Genomic DNA, 18747 nt, shown 5'->3' with positions numbered 1-18747 from the left:
TGCTTAAAGACAGTTAAAGACTAAACCATTAGTTCCTTCACATGTCGTGTTCTATTTGCAGATTTTGGTCAGTACTCTCATTTTCCACGATTTAACCCCTTTTTAAATACATTTATATTATCAAACACTAAGAGCAGATGTGGATCAGTGATCAGCGCTTCCAGAAAGCATTAACCACAGAAACTACATTCTCTATTGAGTGTTATATTTGTGGTTTTATTATTTTCACATTGCAGAAAGTAATCTTACTTTAAGAGACAGTGGGTTTTATTCTCAATCACTAGATTGAGACAGGAAGGACACACATCTTTCTCCTGGCTTGTTCATTACCGCAGGAAGTGGGATAGCAAAAGTATCTACTGGTAATCCATTCAGCAGACAAAGCAGTATCTGAAAGTTTTGGCAAAATTTGTAGGTTCAGTAAATTAAATTCATCCACCACATTAAACGGGAACAACAAACCATCTTCACTGAGAAATCCACATGAACTGGATTTCAATTCTCTTGAGGTCTAACGTTATTTTCTTGAACTAAAAAAAAATACAGTGAAGAGCTTTTAGTTAGATTATATAGTTCAGTGACAAGAAACTACAAAAAAAACTACTGCACAAACCCAACATTGCTGTGGAATTATAGACTTGCTCAACACAGAACATGCGAGCAGCGATGGTTTTATTTTGTAGTGTTGCCCGGAAGTTGTACGCAGGCTGGCATATTAGCACAGCCGGCTAACAGACGCGCCTTCCTGCTCCTGAAGAAAAACAACAGAGTCCCGCGCCGGTGGGACTCCCGTCATCATGGCTGTGTTGTGGTGTAAATTGTGACAACTAACGCCAAGATGATGAACGACATCATAGAGGAACCGGAGAAGGACACCTTGCTCGAAGCGCAGTCGGAGCTACACGCTTTGTCGGTAATGTCGGATGAAGCTAATCCGGCTAACGCTAGCTGGTGAATAGAAAGTGGGAGGCTAGCTGACTAGCTTAGCATGAGGTTTTTGACAGTTGTTTAGAGAAGCGATGCTAATGCAACTAGTGTCGAGGGGGTAAGCGGTCGGTCGTCGTGCACTTAAATATATATAATTATGGTCGTACATCGCAGTTTGACTGAAGGATACCGACAAAATGAGCTGATACACACGTGAAGTTGATCTTCTTATAACGTGAGACCGATTGATCTGCTGGCAAAACGTGTTTCCCGACACAAGAAGAAATGAAACAGGATCCATTGTTTTGTTGCATTTTTGTTATTGTTTATTCACATAAGAGTTGAGCATAAATACTACTTTATGATGACAATCCTAGATTTGAGTCTTCCTAGTTAAGTGCCACGTGACGTAACGTTAACTGACTAAACGGTTGTCTTGTCAATTAACTTGGCGCCGCACGTGAATGTGAAGTACAGGTTATTCCTTATCATCCGACCGCAGGGCCCCAGTAATGGCACAAGACCTAAGACCGCTGACGGAGGGATCAGGCCGGTGGAGAAAAGAGGACCTTACATCATGTCCAGAGCTCCAGCGATCCACCTCAAACTACGTAAGTGTCACCGTGTGTCTGTAGATCAGAGTCCTCCTCTTGTTCCTCTTGAGTTCAGCTGTGGTTCAAACTGTTGATCGAAGCACTGAAAGAAAAAAACAAGGACTGCTGTGTGCAGCCGGCAGGTCTGAGTCATGGGACAACCTCGTTGGTGGTGGTGTGTGTCTGGTCCGGTGAGATTGCAGGGACACCTTGCAAAAGACACTTGACACATGACATATTTCTCAGACTAAAGTCTCTGTTTGTTTGAAATATTTTCACAACTCCTCCCTCCATGGAGAAGGAAACGGGAGGAAAAATAACTACTCCTGTTGTGGCAGTGTGTTTATTTATGGGATTTCTTAACCATCATTGACTTTTGGCATCTTTTTTACCACTTGCAACTAATGCTTGAATATACATTACATAAAAAGAATAAGATAATAAATTGTTAGATTATTATGTTTTTGTTTTTTTGTGAAAATAATTTTGACAAGTTCTAGCAATGGAAAAACTGTTTTAAAACAGTCTTCTCAAGAGGCAGCTGATAGGAACAAAATGTACACACATCAGCAGGTGTGCAGATGCACGGTTTCAAATAATCTACACAATAACAGTAGAGAAAAGAAAATCCAGTATATGTTTTGTTGTCTGATGTTTCGTTGTCTGATCTTAATACTAGTTGCACCATACAGAACACTTAGATTTATGTATTTGTTGATCTCAATCCGAAACTCAGTGATTTCAGTTATTCTCAAAGACCTTTCTGAGAATGTGTGTTTGTGTGGACGTTTTGTGAACCTCAATTCCTACACTCCGACTCAGACTATTCTTTAAAGTTACACTTTAAAGGTAGCACAATAAACTTTGTATGTGACTTTCAGCTTTGAGTCTCATCCAGTCAGCTCCAGTTGGCACAACAAAAATGTTTCTTCCTTCCATGCAGAGAAACACAGGGAGATGGTGAGAAAAGCGCTAAAGAAGAAAGCCCTCTCGCCGGGTCCTCCAGTGACGCATCAGCCCCGGCAGGGAGCCAAGAGGTACGAGGAGGAATGAGCAAGCCGCTGTGAGCTAAGAGCACGGGACGGGATGAGGGGCTAGCGGCATGGATTTCACAGTTTCCGGTTCTCCTTTTAGGACGGTGAAGTACAACAAGGGCTACGCAGCTTTGAGTCAGCACGCCGAGGACGCTTTGGTTGCCGTGGACTCAAACAGGTACGGTGGCACCAGGTATGGAGGCAGAGTCCCTCCCCTTTCTTTCCTTTTTTTGTGAACCCGCACAATGTATTGTGTTGACAAGCTAGTTAGCTAGCCTAGCTTTATGTATATTTATGTGTCTTTCTACGCATTTTGATCTTACTTTACGCAAGAAGTTGACGTACTCATTGTGATGTCACCCACTGGTTTGTGGATGGCTATTTCAAAGCCTTGAGATCTTGCATCACGGACGCCGATGTTGTTTTTCCCCGCCGCCAATGAAGGGAAGTTATAAACCGTGTATACGGCACCGAACTGTCAATCACAAGGTAGCCACGCCCTCTAAAGCAGACGCCGCTTTATGGTCTAACGTTTGACTCTAAAAGGATCATAATTTACGAAATGAATGTCGTGCTGTATCGAAGGAGACTTGAAAGTAGAGATTGAGAAATAAACTCACATTAACAATGTTTACTGAGGGAATAAATCAAGTGAGAAGTCATTTTCTCTTTCACTTGTATACAATCTGACTGGTTGGTGAAACCACAGGAGTCGCCTCCTAATGGTCAGTAGAGAGAAGGCAAGTTTTAAAACACTTTCATTACGTTTTTTTACACGCTCTCATACTTAGACCGTTTTAAGACAAAATATGGCTTTGTTTACATGAAAAACATTTTTTAAATATTGGTTTAATTCATTGTGCAATACTTTCCTCTCATGGAAGACTGTTGTAGACTGTGAAAAAGTAGTCTGAGGTTAGTCCACCAAAAGTGGCAGGACTTTCTATACAGGTGACGGCATAGTTGAATTCCTTCTAAATGCAGATAACTAAGGACTGAAATACTAGATCTGTAAAATCATGTCATCTGGACGTGTTCTAATTTCAGTTCAAAAGTTTTCCAAGCATAAATCTCCAGTTCACACACACCGTTGTCAACATCAGAATGACAGATACTACCGTGCTTGTCCTTACAGCGATGAAGAGATCGATTTTGAGCAGTATTCCTCGGGATACTCTTCAGCTGAGGTGAGTTTGCTCCTCGGGATCTTCGCCCGCATGCTTTGGAAATCTTGTTCACCCCACAGTGTGACCGGCTGTGTGACTACAGCTGTGTCGGTGAGCAGGAATCTGTTTTTGGGCCATCGAGATACGTTCAAAGATCATTTCGTCAGGGTTTCCACACCATAAAAATAAAAAGAATGCCTTGCCATGTCGTTCATATGATCGCAAACATTCCTTCAAATTAGGAATGGTGGAAACATGGCTCTATTCAGAGTGGCATGGCAACGCTACAACAACAGAGAGGGACATATGTGTTGACCGTGCATGCTATATAACTTAAATAATCCACTGACTGCCCAATGAAATGAGACGCAGTACATGCACGTCCCGTTTCAGTACAGAATCCCTTTGTCTTCATTTCTAAAGCCTCGCATTTAGCCAAAGAGGGAAGTTGCCGAGATGAAAGAGATGCGTCACTTTTATTTAAGACGCTGTGCTACTTTCAAGTCCCTGTGTTGTCATTTAGATTTGGGGATTTGCGTGAGGAGGCGGTTTGTTCTGAAAACGGAACCGGCCTCTTTTCCGTCTTGGCGCTACTGTAATCATTGGTAACTTCTGTGGCTTTGTACACAACATAACTGCTGGGAAATGAAGTTTGAAGCTCCCATTCTTGAATATCGTATCTTAAAGAGGCCGTAACGTGTGTTTTGTTTGAGTCACATCAACCGGCTCAGGTGTTCACGGGGTAAGAAGAAGTCCCTTAATGAGACGTGCACCAGGTTCAACCATCTTCCTCTGGTGGGTGTGTGTGTGTGTGTGTGTGTGTGTGTCTTTGCTCTCCAGGTCCATCCTGATTTAAGCAAGCAGCTTCTCCAGGACGGCTACCGCCTGGATGAGATCCCCGACGACGAGGACCTGGACCTGATCCCTCCCAAATCCATGGGCTCCTCCGTGTGCTGCTGCGCCGAGGGCCCGTCCTGCTCCACGCAGTGATGCCCAGGGGGGGCCGCTGCGCCCATCCTTTACACCAGTTCCCGCCCCTGACTTCAGTCACCGGTGCCTGAGGCCATGTCTCTGACCGGGCCCCTCCGCCGCTGTGCTGCCCGAGGACTTCCAGCTCTGAGGCCAAACTCCCCCGTCGATGCAGCGAGATCGCACAAGAACAAGCCTTATCCACTGTGACCTCCAAAGCGGGACCTAGTTTCCTTTTTATTGAACCTATTGAGATGCTTACTGTGCCCGCGCTCCAAATAGAGCGGTCGTGCACATTATGGGATGTGCCCTCGTTGACTTAGTGGGTGGTTCGTCTTTTCCGTCTCATGTTCCAGCTATTAACACTATAGATAAAGGACCCTCACGTGATCATTAACATTCCCTATTGTTGCATTAACTGGATGTTTACCTGTTTCGCTTCCATGTATCTCTCCTCAAAACGCCTAGTTTAACAAAATGAACAACTCCATTCTGTGTTTTTTTTTTTATTAGAAGCAGATAACTAAATGTAAATAGGTCCTCAGATGATTGAGATTCAATTCATTTATTTTTTTCAGCTATCTAGAAAAACCTGAACTAAAGTGTAGAAGAGAAGGCTGACTCAGTTATTCTCTGCTCCTCCCATAGTATTTGCTCTCTGTCTGTGAAGACAAAGAGTTTTATTACTTTTTTTTACAGGCCGTCGTTGAGCAAACGGCAACATACCAGGAAAAAAGTCCCACGAGCGATCCCCCGTCTGCAAGAGCGCCAAATGTTACACTGCCGTGTAGGACCCAAAACATGCTGGCAGATGAGCTGCTAATGTCCTTTTGACGGATTAACCGATGTGTTGTACAATCTTTGTCTTGTAGAAAATGAGTTTAACCCCTGAAACATGTTCAAGAAAAAAGCTTTTACAAAAAAGGTTGAAAGTGAACTATATGATGTCAGATCCCCGACAAAGGGATTGTGTCCTTTTTAAGGCGTATGTGTGTAGTTACAGGACCAGTCAAAGGTTTGGACACTTTCTCATTGAATTGATTACTTTTCCTGCGTCATCTCAAACACATCAAATGTGTGTCTGTGGAGGCTGGATTTGAGTTACAAGGCTTTATATATTTATTAGTCTATTAGTTACTGCTCAAAACCAGTAAGCCACATTTGCATAAGGATTAACGCATTTGGATACCCTTGTTATTTGCTGCCCATATTTGCATACATCCGTTTGTGTTAGAATTATTTTCTTTTTTTGTTGTTGCGACGTGTCGATTGCCGTTTTCCACACAATAGACGAGGATGTGGTGAACATGGCAATCCTTTTCTTTTCCCACTTCAAAAGATGTATGTGTTGTTACTCCGTTTCAGTCTGGGTCATATTTTATGTTTTGAACTGAGCGTTAAATGTCCTAGCAAGTGACAGCACTCACTGTTTTCAACGAGATTCTTTATGTTCGTGAGGAAAGTGACATTTTCTGGTAGGAAAAAAGTGGGAGCACTTGATTTGTACAATTCACACATTTAGTTGAAGACTTTGCGAGGAAAAAGCTTGCTGTCACACATCATGAATGATCCGTTTCTCCTCTGCGGACTCTGTCGTCCGAATGTGGGGGATTTAGGAATAAAGGCGGATTCTGCTATTACACCAAGTGTGAGTCACTTGATAACAAGCGTGAGGTAAAATGCTTTAAATGCAAGAGCTGTATTGACCCCTGACCCCGACCCTGGCTCTGCACGATGTTCCTCTGTACACAAATATTGCACTTGACACCAGTGGTTAGTAGCAAGTACACTTGACTCACCTGTACTATGCAACTATTGGGACAATCCGCTTGTTATGCAACGTTGTTATGCTATTGAGTGCTACATGCAATGACTTTATTTTATGATGATAAACACTTTTTTAATTATTTGATTGTACTGTTTATTGGTTCAAAATAAAGATTATTATCGATACTTCCATGTGCAATAACTGTCTAAGGAGTATCAGGAGAGCATTTAAATTCTTTGGCCATTGTAAATATAGTCGTCATTGTTGCCACAAGGGGGCAGCATGAAGCCATGCTTCGCCCCCAGTGAAATGCTGCAATTCACTAATACAATGAGGGGTTTTTGTATTGCTTTATTTAAACATTGCACTGTAATCCCTATCATATTATTAAGTATGCAGACATTACCATTTGACAATTTTGCTTTAAGCTTCTTTATTTTCTGTTTAAGATACGCTGCTATTAACGTCCCTTTTAAGTAACGCACACCTACATCTGTTGATCCAGCCTGCGCAGCGCCGCATCGTCAAACGAAGGCAGGTACGATCGATTACAGGTGAATCGATCGGACGGAGGCTCGCGGAGGTGTGAAGCCAGTGAGGCGCGTCGCCGTCGCTGGGCGGGCCTAACGCCGCTGTGCGCCGCGCGGGGGGTGTCAATGGAAGGGGAGGAAGAGAAGAGAGAAACCACCGAAGGGAGTTACCTCCGCGCTCTCCGAGATATGAGATCGGGCCGTTTTCCTGCCGGTCCCCTTTCACATTAACGAAGAAAATCACTGGGAGGGCGGGGGAGAGAAAAAAAAAGAAGAAGAAAAAAGACCCGAAACACGCAGGTAGAGAGTTCGAAGAGCGCTTCTCCGCCGGCGGGTCAGTCGGTTTCCACGGCGCGTGCACAGCCTCTCTGCCCCGCGCGCGTGTGCGTGTTTACAAGCGAGTGCCACGGGCGAGGAAAGGACGAGAAAAGACACGGAAGGAAGGAAGGAAGGACGGTAGGAGGGATGGTGGACAACTCGAGCGGCAGTAAGGCACATATGGTGAGTGGCGGTAATGCCCGGCGCCGTTTTTCCACCTTTTTCCTCTGACGTGTTCGGCCTCCGGTAGACGCGGTGCGGCGGCCTCACTTAACGGGAGCTCGTGCGGCAGCGAGAGCGCGTTAAAGCGAGGAGAGGGCAACTTTCACGCTAAGTCGACCTTAAGGTACGTCGCCCTTTTCCCCTCTTCTTCTTCTCTCCACTCGTTGTAACGCTGCGAAGCCTCGTTGAAACGAGTGCCGCTAACGTTCCGCCGTCGCTCGTCGCTGCGGTAACGCAAAGTAAAGCCCGTAAACGTGACGTTACGCACGTTATCTACGCGTCTCGAGCATGTGGCAGCTAACGGGAGCTAACGCGGAAAAAGGTGTTAACTTTTTTCCCTTAAAGGGAAAAAAGTTTTAACGTTGTCTTTCTGGTCGGTCGTTGTTTGTTTGTCTTTGTTAAGACGTTCAGTTTATAACTTCTTCACTTAGGAATAAAGCTCCAGCTGTTTGCGCTCATCTCTCTGGTTCGGTAACGTCCGCTAGCGTGAATTATAGCCTCGGTCATGAGTCACAACGTTTTCAGCAGTTTGGGGCAATTTTATACCTCTTGGTTTGTTAAAGGCGTTTGGACGTGTATGTTATGGCTTCGATGTGATTAATATCCGTACTACTCCTGAGAAAAGTCCTAACAAAACTGACTCCGCTGGTGAATAACTCAATTTTGTGGTGTTAACGTGTCGCTGTGATCTGCGCGGACTCACTGAAACGTTTTCTTTCGGACGGATAGTCTTTTTTTCTGGCCTTGCTACTTTGTCATGTACCCAATGACATTACTGCATGTTCCTGCTTCCACTTCCTCACATGCTCAGGTCTTTAAGATCAACCGGGAGGATCTTGTCTATTAGCAAATATAATCCAATTGAGCAACCTCCTCATAGTGCACCTGACGGGAATTAAACTGTTGGATTCGTCCTGTTTTGGGTTCTCTACAAAAACGGCTCCTACCTGTGATTACTGTGTTTTTTTTGTTGGTGGGTAGGGGTGCATGTGCCTTACATGTGTTTCATTTCATCCTGTGTAATGAGATAAAGGGCTAATTAGATTTCAGCATGTCATCCGTGCCTCCTTCCCTTCCTCCCACAGCCCAGCATGTCTCAGGAGCCTGGCGTGGCCTTTCCTCAGAGCGCCTCTACGGGGGGGATGAAGCTGGAGGCGGTGATGGAGCAGCTCCAGCGCCAGCAGCAGGCCCGACTGGAAATGGAGCGCAAGGAGAGGAAGCTGCGAGAGGCCCACATCATGTATGCTCAGCAGGTCGCCGCCCAGCAGGCCATCCTGGCGGCTGCCCGGGCGTCCGGGGCCAGCTTCATGGGCAAGGGCCTGGCCGGGGTGGTCCCCGGCGTCGGGTTGCCTCCTAGGGTCTCCAATCAGAGCAGTGTGGACTCCGAAAGGGAGGACGACGAGGACCGAGGCCGGGATTCTGGGGACGAGGACGACGACAACGAGATGATGGAGGGCGACGAGGGCAGCGACGAGGACGAGGGAAGTGCCAGCGGCCTGGAGTTCCTCCGCAAGCAGACCCTGGCGCTGCAGCAGACCGCGTCCCGCATCCCGGCCCGGCCGTTTGGCAGTTACGCCGCGTCGGCGCCCCAGAGGGCTGCGTCCCCACCCATCAGAGTGAAGCAGGAACCCGACGAGGGCCTGTCTCCAGCGGGGCCTCAATCTGCTACCTCTCCAAATGGACAGGCCGACTGGGGCTTCGATGATCACTTCAGACAGGTTAGTGCCCCCCCCCTTTTTTTTGTTCCCCAGGCCGCCCCATTTCCTCCTTTCTACTTCAGTTCCTAATCGGGCCTTTGCCCAGTTATTAAACCAGAGCGAGCTTCTTGTCGTATAAATTGGGATGCGTCTTCTCCCAATCCCAGGCGTATTTTAAAAACGCGTTTCATTGTGGCCCTTAAAGGGATACGGCCCCCTGCTGTGAGCGACTGCTCATCTTAACGCTGCAACGATCCTCCTCAGCAGTTTATTCGCGAGACAATACAAATCTCCTCGCATGGTTGACCGCTGATTGGCTTCGGTGGCTGAAAATCCCCCCCTAAGTGAGTCCTGGCAGTGGGCCAGGCTGGGGCGCAATTTGTTCACACTCGCTAGTTCTCTCCCTCCCGTGTGAGTGTGTGTGTGTGTGTGTGTGTGTGTGTGTGTGTGTGTGTGTTGCTCCTGGCACTCTGGTTTGGCTCTGATCCAGGCAGCGGAGTCGGCCGGTGTAGGACCGCTGCTGTGAGGCTGTGGGTGGTTGGTCGGGTCAGCACGAGGATTTTGGGTGGGTGGGAAGTTCGGATGTAATACACAGTAGCAACCCCGCCCCCCCTCCTCCACCCACCACCAATCCGAGAGTTTCGGCTGTGTGCCAAGTGCACTTTCCCTTGAAGGTAAATATTGCCTCAGCACAGTGTTACGAAACGCTGGAATGCCAACGGAGCCAAGCCGAGTAACACGTGGTTGGGCAGCGTGGCATGAGGCGTAGCAGGTTGAAGAGCTCAGCAGCAGCAGCATGTGGGTGATATAAAAAGCTGTAGTTGCACAAGAGCAGGCAGGGGACATATCTGAGCTTGATTAGTGGGCTGAGGGTGCTGCGCTATCATGTGTCTGGATTTTATTGCTGTCTATTTAAAGGCAAATGTCTTTGAATGGCCCTTCTCTAGAGCACATTTCCTAATTCAGGGAAGGGAGTAGTATAGAGGCGGGAGGAGGGGCAGTTTTATTATAGTTGTATATCAACCAGGGCCTCAGCGCTTACAGGGATTTGCTGGAGATTATTTAAAAACGCTGCATTATCATCAGTATTGTGTGGAGAGTGAAGCAGTATTGTACTGCGAGATGGCCGGGCTCTGTTTCAATGTCGAGCAGAAAATAGCAGCAGCAGAGTTGTAGCTGAACAGGGCCCTATCTGCGGCCCGGTGTCTTTTATTAGGAGAGGCGGGCCAGGCCTGTGGTTTGGGGGAGGCATTATGGGATGAGAATTGGCCCTTTTTTTTCTTTCTTTTTTTTGTTTCCTCTCTTTTATCTTTCCTGTCATTATGTCAGCTCTGCAGTATTTAATGACGGCTCATCTCTTCAGGCAGTTTCAGGTTGCACTGCTGGAGGGGGGGAGGGGGCAGTGGAGGCAGGGGAACAGTTTTCTTTCTTCTTTTTTTTTGATGTAATTGTCTTCAAGAGACGAGTCTGGCAGATGCCGCGAATACCGACCACCTTTAATAATGCGGGCAGCAACTCATTTATTATATTCTGAAAAGCGGTGACGGAGGCCGGGGGGGGGGATGGCTAACACGAAGGACCATTTACATCTCATGCGTCCAGTCAGCCTTTTTACCCAAAGCACCCGAGGTGTGTGTGTGTGTGTGTGTGTGTGTGTGTGTGTGTGTGTGTGTGTGTGTGTGTGTGTGTGAATGCTGTGAGCACTCTGACAGAGACGCCGCGGTGCGCTGGATCCCGAGCGGAACGTGCAGAGAGTGGCTGCTGATTTCGTCCGTAGCAGCTTGAAGAGAGAAACAGGATGTTCATGTCCTCTTGCTAAATCACCAATCCATGAAGCCACTGAAAAGGGATGATTGCAAAGGTCACATGTAGTTCCTGAACAATGTGTGGAACCTGAGGGGCGCCCTGCAGAGTAATGGCAAACAACCAGCCCGAATTGCTGAAGGAGCAACATAATGCTTAGTCGCCGGCAGCGACGCTCCCCTGACACTTGTTTGATTAGCCATGTCTCTTAGTCCTGTACTCCTAAGTGTTTTGAGTGGCGAGGGGGCCCGTGCAGGTCAGATGGGGGTGGACGGACACGGGTAGCCAGTGCTTTTATGTCAGTGATGCATGTGCGGTGACCTCAGCCCTGTCATTTAACAGCAGAGTAAATAATTGTCAAACAAGGGGATGGACAAAGGCGTCGCAGAGAGCGCGCGCTAGGGTGGGCGGCCAGCCGGCCTCAGCACTTTGGTCACCCCCGCGGTGGGACAGAGGCTGGGTGACCCCTGTAATACAACCCACCCCACCCCCGCGCTCCGCTTACAAACAAACTTACACTGGCCCCTCGGCGCGTCGCTATAATCCCTCGGCGATTAATTGTTTTAATCGTGCCTGCGCAACACGGATTGTGTCTTGCGTTTCACTCTTATGAGCGTGACAGAGCGCCAGTTGGATGGTTTGTTTGCTGGAACTGAGAGAGAGAGACGGAGAGGGTGCGTGCGTCTGTTTTGGCACTCCACTCTTTGCGCTGGTTTGGCTGTGAGCCAGGTAGCGGAGTCGTGCGTGAGTGTGTGTGCGCGTGTGTGTGTGCGCCCGCGCTTTCCGAAGAATGAATGTAAAGTGGGCAGATTTGCTGTTTTCACCGCGAGAAGATAATGACAAGGCAAGAGGACAAAGAAACTGACACGAGTACATTACTTATTGCATCGCGTGGCTGATTAATACGTATCAGGGGTTCTTGGCAGTTGACTGATCGGTGGCTCCTTTTGAATTCCTCCGTATTCAGGCATTGCATTAGTGCTCTTAGTGTGACTGACGTCCTGTGATTCCATGAAGGAAACTGGTTTGAATGCTTCCCAATTCCTTTCCATTTTTCAGCCAATAACGCAAGCCGTTTTTTGTTGTACGTGGTAATGCATTTGATAAGATCAATTACGAGGGGCTTGATGATTTCCCTCCCCCCCCTACAGGTAGACCCCAATGACAAACTACAAATCTTGCTGTTACATTACTGAAAACAAGGCATAAGTCAGTGCAAAAGCAGCACTTGGGCAGAAACTAAGAAGGCCCAGCCAGTCCACAACTCTGGTGGGGGGGGGACGTCCGTTACTGCCGAGGTTTGCCACGCGTGAGCCCTGCCTCGGCGGCTCGAGCACTGAGGCCTGTCTGTTGAGCCAGCGCTGTTGCATAATTTAGCTGTCGCCCCAGCAACACGTCAGCCAGGAAGTGGGGAGTTGAGCGGCTGCAGCGCTGGGGATCAATACCGTGTGGATTGTGTGCAAGCTTTTAGAGGCAGGAATGTTTGCCCTTGTTTTTATGGTCCATTTATGATGAATGAGGATGACATTGTATTTAGCAGACGGGCTCCAGTTATCACTCTGACGGTGGTATGTGTAACACATCTACCCCCCCCCCACGGTGGATTAGGCCACCCACTGCAGCGTATGATGGGGAGGGACGCCGGGTGTGTGAGACCAGCTCACAACAGTCTCACCGCGGCTCGACGTTGTGCCGCTGCGGGAGTCGGCGTGCATGCTGCTTGTACACCCACCTGATCTGCTTTCTACTCCCCTATCTGTCAATGGGGTTTTAAATGGTGTACTTAGTCTTATTCCGTTCACTGGACTTCCTGTTAGGGCTAATGCAATAAGACCCCTGTTGGTACAAACGGCTTGCAAATGGAGGTAGTTGAGATGAGGCGTAATGAAGAAGGCCTGCGTCCATTAAAACATGTGGCAGGGCTGGAGGAAGCGCGACTGTGAAGCGTGAAAACCTGTAAACTGTTGAGCTACACAGGGAATGGAAAGTCTCAACGTAAACTACTTCCTTCTGCTGCCGACCCCAATACCAATGCTTTCACATCCCAATGACCGCATTGTTCTACGCAAGAGACGACGTATCAAAGAATTGCACAGGAAAGTAATAGAGAAGTGGCCGTTAGGCGCCAAGTGAAATGAGATGATTTATACAAAAGCTCAGTTATTGTTCAGCATAGTTTGAAGGACAATAAAAGGAAATTTAGTTGTGGTTGAAAGAAAGGAAATGAAATTGGAAACCAAAGTCCCTTATTTCTCTTCTTGATGTACTCTCCCATGTATTTATTAATGCTCTTTTTTAAAATGTCCCTTTAATTCCTCACACGGTTCTTTGTTATGTGGATGGCATTTGTGACGAGTTGTCCGGACACTAAATGGTTAACTTGATTTCCCCACTTTAGCTAGGCCCTGGTCTAGGACACTGGCCTTGATACATATTACGCCGCCTCATTTTAACCCCCAGTTTTCCCTTTTTAACGTTTTGGCCGTGTGTGTGTCTCTACCATCATAGATGAGCCGTACTTGTTTAACCAGAACAACTGTCATACGCATTCAGGTTTGTGCCGCAAGCACTTTTTTTTCAATTGTTCTTTTCCAGTGATCTGCCTGGGAGATTAAGACTTGATGAACGATGAAATGTCAAATCGTACTACTACTTATCTTTCTAATAAAATGCCGAACTAAATGATATTTTTTTTGATTGATTTTCTTTGCTTAAGGCAGCCAGACCGGTACAGCTATGGATGAATTTGCGTCACAATGAAAACGAATAAGGCCCTGCACAACACAACAAACGTATTTATTCAAATAGCCCAGCCATTGACCTGTGTATGGTATTGATCATATTCTGATGTATTCATTGAAAACTAAGCTGGTGACATTTCTGGTAACCACCAAATATTCATTTGGATATTAGAAATCTCTAACATCATATAGTGGTGTAGCAATGTTTATTTCTATTTTCGTGTCCCTAAGTGCAAATCTGCTGGCTCAAGTGTCATGAGCTTGCTCAACCCAGATTAACATTTTATGCTTTTTTTCACATGCAAATGATGGTTTCATACTTGTCTGAAATAATAGTGTAGAATGTAGTCGTGCTGGCACAGACCAGTCTTTTTGTGCTGACCTGCCCTTAACAGCCATGTGTGGACAACCCCCCCCCCTGTCCCCCCCCCGTCCCCCTGGCCAGAAATAGAGGTATTGAATTTAGTAGCTAGATGAAGGGTTGGTGGGGCGGTGGAGACCAACAGTGGAAGGAGAAGAGGGGTTAGTGGTCTGGCTCAACACAGCACGCTACCCCACCCAGAGGAAACATTCCAGACGGAATTAAAGAGTTAACTCTTCAAACAGTGAACATTCCCACCGGGGGCTCCCAACAAGAGACGGGGGGGGTGCGTGTCTGTGTTGTAGTCGGGCTCTTGATCGGTGATCTTTCAATTCATTTCAGTCAGTGTTGCAGGGGCAGTAAATGGAAAAAAACCAAAGGGCCTGAATGGGAGGAGCTGGATGGGAGGGGCCCCCCACCAGGCAGAGACACTTTCTTTCATTTCATTTGTTTGACTCCCAAAGGCTGCATCTGCTTCTGGCAGAGGGTAGGAGGCTTTTCATGGCACCACGGCCTGGTCCGCCTCCTCGCTGACGGGCAGTGTGCAGTCGGGATGCTCAGTTACATTTTTTGCCCGACATTGTCAATGCGGGGGAAGTATATGCCTCATTCATACTCCTAGATGGAGAATACTGGGATCAAATTTAAAACAATTGGGAATGTGATGTAAAAATTTTTTTTTATGATTTTAAAGTCCGCTCTTCTAGCATTGTGCCTGTTGAAAGAGACAACTTAAAACTAAACTAATCTTTCGCATCTTCGTTTTATTAACGGTGGCTACTGTGATCCTGGTGTAGATCTTTTTAGAACATTTCTCATTTCTTGTGTTTGCATCTCCCACAGAGGTAGACGTCAAAATGTCAAATGCTCATTTCCTTTGTGGCTTTATTATCTGTATGCATTCGTGATTTGCATTGTGGTCGTGTTTGCAGTGGAAGAATAAGTATGCAGTGCTTCACACAACACACCCATTCTTTCTTGCCTTGTCCAATGTACCTGTTCTGATCACCGGGTCTTGTTTCCTTTTGTAATGGAGGCGTCTGCCTATCGGCGGAAGCAATCGCCTCGGCAACATCCTGCAAATGACTCTTTGTGTGACCCCTAATGCGCATCGCCACAGAGGGCCACGCTGCCCATTTAATTCAATTGAAAAGGCATAAAGTTCTCATTTAAATGCAAATGTTGTATGGCCATTAGAGATGTCACACTTTATTTGTTTTTTATTCTCCCCCATATGGCCCCTTGAGGATTGACTTTCTTGCTTCTAATGGAAACTGAGTTACTGCTGCCTGCTGTAACTTGATCTGTTGCCAGTGAAACCACAGGCCCCCTCCTCCCCACATTCGTCCTTTACAACCACTCCCGCTCAGCATATCTCAACACCTGCCCTTTAATGAAGGCAAACAGAACGGGGAATAGCCAAATTAAGCGCAGACAAACAAAGACATCCAGCTACCCTTTTGGCAGCTGCATCGAGGTAGAGCCAAGGTCAAATGACACTGTTGAGCAAAGTCTCCTTGAGTTTTATATAGGCTGACTGCATATAGTGATGCATGCAGTGCACATTTATATGCACTGCTGTGTGTTGTATTGACCCATGGCCCTGTACGCAAGGTCCTATTGTACTTATATACTCTAAAGTAGGATTTAATTTGAACTCTGTGGTTACCTCGTTGATCTTTGCACCACTGCTCACAATGTTAATTTGTTGCATGCGCTAGGTATCTTAAAGGGGTGTTGATGGTTCATAAACAATGAAAATAAGTTTTGTCACATGTCCAGCTCAATCTTTTGAGTTATCACCGTCCGCTTAATGTATTTGTCATTCCCATGAATTGCAACATTGTAATCATCAAAGCTGGGGACCGGCAAGCAGGTTAGATAGACGTTTGATATGTAAAAATAAAAAAATCCAAACGCTTTGCAAAAGAAGGAACTCTTACTTCTCCAATGCAAAGCCAAGCAGTTGTGTGAGGACTTTGCCTAAATAAAACACTCAAATTGGATAGAAACTGATTCAGTACTTCAGTCAACACCTTCAGTCACCAAAAAAGCTGTGCGGTTCGATGCACAAATGTTGTTATGGCACTTCCTCAAAACAACCGGCGGTTTGTGTTGTTATAACATTAAAATTGAGCTGCTCATCATAGATAAAGTCGACAGAGCACTGTGATATGAAAACGTTTAAACTATAAACCGTGTTGGCAGATGTATGTATTTACTACCCTTGTTATATTAATACAATGTTTAACTATTCACAGTTACATTAGCCGGTGTTATAACGGAAAGATAAAGCACACCGACGTTAATAAGAATATCTTTCTTGCAGCCAAAAACCTCGCCAACCGCGAAAACAAAATAAAGCCTCTTGGCTTCTTGCCCCCGCGTTGCTCCTTTTGTAGAAAGGGCCGGGCAGCGAGGAGAGTGAGGGTTGTCTATTGTTATGGCTTTTCTTGGCCTGCCTTCTCAAAGTGCTTTGGCAGAGCTCCAGTCTTGTCGGGTCTGCGGGTGCTAACTGGGCCACTGTGTCAAGGCCCTTGGGTAAACACGCCGCCCAGAAGGAGATGAAAGCGGTACAGGAGGCTTTCCTTCCCCTGGAGCCTACCGGCTTTTCCCTCTGCACAGTCATCGCGCCGCCTGCCAAAACTCATGTGGCCGTGTTGTTCGGCTGCCAAGTCTTCAAACGCGAGCTGTGTGTAATCACATGCTTGTAAGAGGAGGGAAGGGAAAAAAAGAGAAGAAGGTCCTGGCTTCTGCCCAGGAAACGTCACATAACACTGTAAGCAATGTGTTCACAGCTCGGCCTTCAACATTTACATTCTACACTCTGTGTAGAAGCTGGGCACCACTCCCAAAGCTGTGATAACTTTGAGTCACGATCAACACAAAAAAAAAAGCAGCGGGTTTGTCAAACTGTAATTTGATGCTGGTGTGTGAGCAGCTTCTTTCATAAGGGGAAAAACAAGATTCCTTCTACGACGAGCAAAGTCCCGCCACCTCTTAATCAGTAACAACAGACGTTTGAGTAAGATTTATATAGTTGGTTAGGCATATTTGTATTTTTTTGCTTATTTCCAAGAAGCCTATAAGTACCGCTGCTAAATGCAAGATTTTGAATGGGGGTTTTGTATAATTCTTAATGTCGTTTTTGAGATTTTTTTGGGGGTTTGATCATCTAATGCTCCATTTAAAAAAAACAACTGAGGGTTGATCAACTGAATTTCATCCATTGTGGACAGCCTTCTTAAGACTCTTTAATAAAGTAAACCGATTTTTGCTCACATTGTCAAATCTCGGATGGTGAAAAATCATGTTATTGACAAAATAAGAAGTACATCAAGCTGAATTTCGTCCCATAATCAGTTCATGTGTGCAGCTCTATAGACACTATTTGAGAGTTGGGATACGTCAGTCACTCTTTCAATTGTGCGTTTTTGTGCGGTACACAAATGATGTGCACCTTGTTTGGAATCATTTCAGAGGCCAAAATAACACATTGGGCTTCCGAGCTGCCGCTGATCGGGACACTGTGACTAGTATGTCAACTGAAGTCAATCATTTCAAAAGCCACTTTAGTAAATGATTGAAGTGGTGCCAAAAATTGAATTATTAACTATGGGGAATATAGTTTATGTTCAGAACTATATGCACAAGGCGGCCAGGCAGCCAACGCTTGATTGATGCTCTTTGACGTCAGTATGATGTATAATTTATTTGACGACATTATCTAATGCTGCCATGTCTGGTCCGTTTTAAGCAGGTACTGAATGAGTCGGTAACTTCATCCTCTGGCATGTACAGTCTCGAGTCTCTGAATATGCTGTTTTTTGACTAACATCATCATATTAATTGGCAGCACGGTTCGATAATTATTTTTTGTGGCAGATTTGGGATGTTGCAACCCCCAGTGCGGCCGCCTTGATTGGCCATCTGGTCAAACAAAGACCTCTCCGGTGGTCCTGCCCTAAATAAATGTGATTTAAAAAAACCTAAGCAAGCTTTGTGCACAGGGATGATGTGTCGATTAGAGCTTTTGTTCAAAACTATGTGGTATGAACCTCCACTGGAACCAAATTCAGTTTTTAAGTTACTTGTGTGGAGATCCTTTGTGTTTCAGTGAATGTATCCTGCAAACTTTGCATTTATTGGTTTTACTGTATACATATTGTTGCTGTTTAACAGTCTTGTTTGCTCTGCTGTCAATACCACATTCCCTGCTGCTGCAGGAGTCCAGTTTCTCTGTGAGAATCCCTAGTTTTCTGATCCTATACACTAATTCACTAATGTCTGTGTGAGACTTAGGCCGCATAGAGGAGAGTAAAGCAGGCGTTCATTTGGATTCTGTACCTGGAAGGATGTCAACAATTTAATCAGTTTTGACTAAGCATCATAATTGATGCATCAAGTATTACATCTTCTTGGACCCGCTTTACAGATACGACTAGTATTTGTAACATGATCTGTGTCTGCAAATTTGCTCTCTAGGTTGTGTTTTGTTAAGATAATGATCAACCAAGTGATTAATCACTGTTGCAAATCATATTGATCACTAGGGGTGGGGATTTTTCGATTTCTCTCTAGAACGATTCGGTCTCTATTCAGAAAAGTTAATAATCAG

General features: G+C 45.9%; 2 protein-coding genes across 5 annotated transcripts in view; both read left to right on the top strand.

Annotated features, from left to right (window-relative positions):
• The first annotated feature begins 553 nt into the window (after positions 1–553).
• fam219b (family with sequence similarity 219 member B) lies at positions 554–6642 on the top strand. The gene is made up of 6 exons (XM_040198145.2): positions 554–913; positions 1430–1538; positions 2464–2557; positions 2655–2732; positions 3690–3741; positions 4561–6642. Exons 1-6 carry the CDS (start codon positions 839–841, stop codon positions 4708–4710), a joined length of 558 nt encoding a protein of 185 aa, XP_040054079.1. The 5' UTR covers positions 554–838; the 3' UTR covers positions 4711–6642.
• Positions 6643–6852: 210 nt separating this feature from the next.
• The window catches only part of LOC120832032 (AT-rich interactive domain-containing protein 3B), a 45185-nt gene continuing 33290 nt past the window's right edge, over positions 6853–18747 (top strand). For 2 of the 4 annotated variants that reach the window (XM_040198049.2, XM_040198065.2), the window contains exons 1-2: positions 6965–7488; positions 8613–9245. In XM_040198049.2, coding sequence (XP_040053983.2) covers positions 7453–7488; positions 8613–9245 — 669 coding nt within the window. In that variant the 5' untranslated portion in view covers positions 6965–7452. Of the gene's footprint in view, positions 7652–8612; positions 9246–18747 lie in introns of all 4 variants that reach the window. The other 2 variants (XM_040198058.2, XM_078085323.1) reach the window with 2 other exon arrangements.

The sequence above is a fragment of the Gasterosteus aculeatus genome, chromosome 12, assembly GCF_964276395.1.
Source record: "Gasterosteus aculeatus chromosome 12, fGasAcu3.hap1.1, whole genome shotgun sequence".
Classification (NCBI taxonomy): Eukaryota; Metazoa; Chordata; class Actinopteri; order Perciformes; family Gasterosteidae; genus Gasterosteus; species Gasterosteus aculeatus.
This window is presented reverse-complemented; position numbering and strand designations above follow the sequence as displayed.

What these genes read in the sequence shown, in the direction of transcription:
- fam219b (XM_040198145.2), top strand. Translation starts at nt 839, where the DNA reads ATGATGAACGACATCATAGAGGAACCGGAGAAGGACACCTTGCTCGAA. An exon ending in AGCGATCCACCTCAAACTAC is followed by an intron (nt 1,539 to 2,463) that starts GTAAGTGTCACC and finishes CCTTCCATGCAG; the next exon opens with AGAAACACAGGGAGATGGTG. An exon ending in GTTGCCGTGGACTCAAACAG is followed by an intron (nt 2,733 to 3,689) that starts GTACGGTGGCAC and finishes TTGTCCTTACAG; the next exon opens with CGATGAAGAGATCGATTTTG.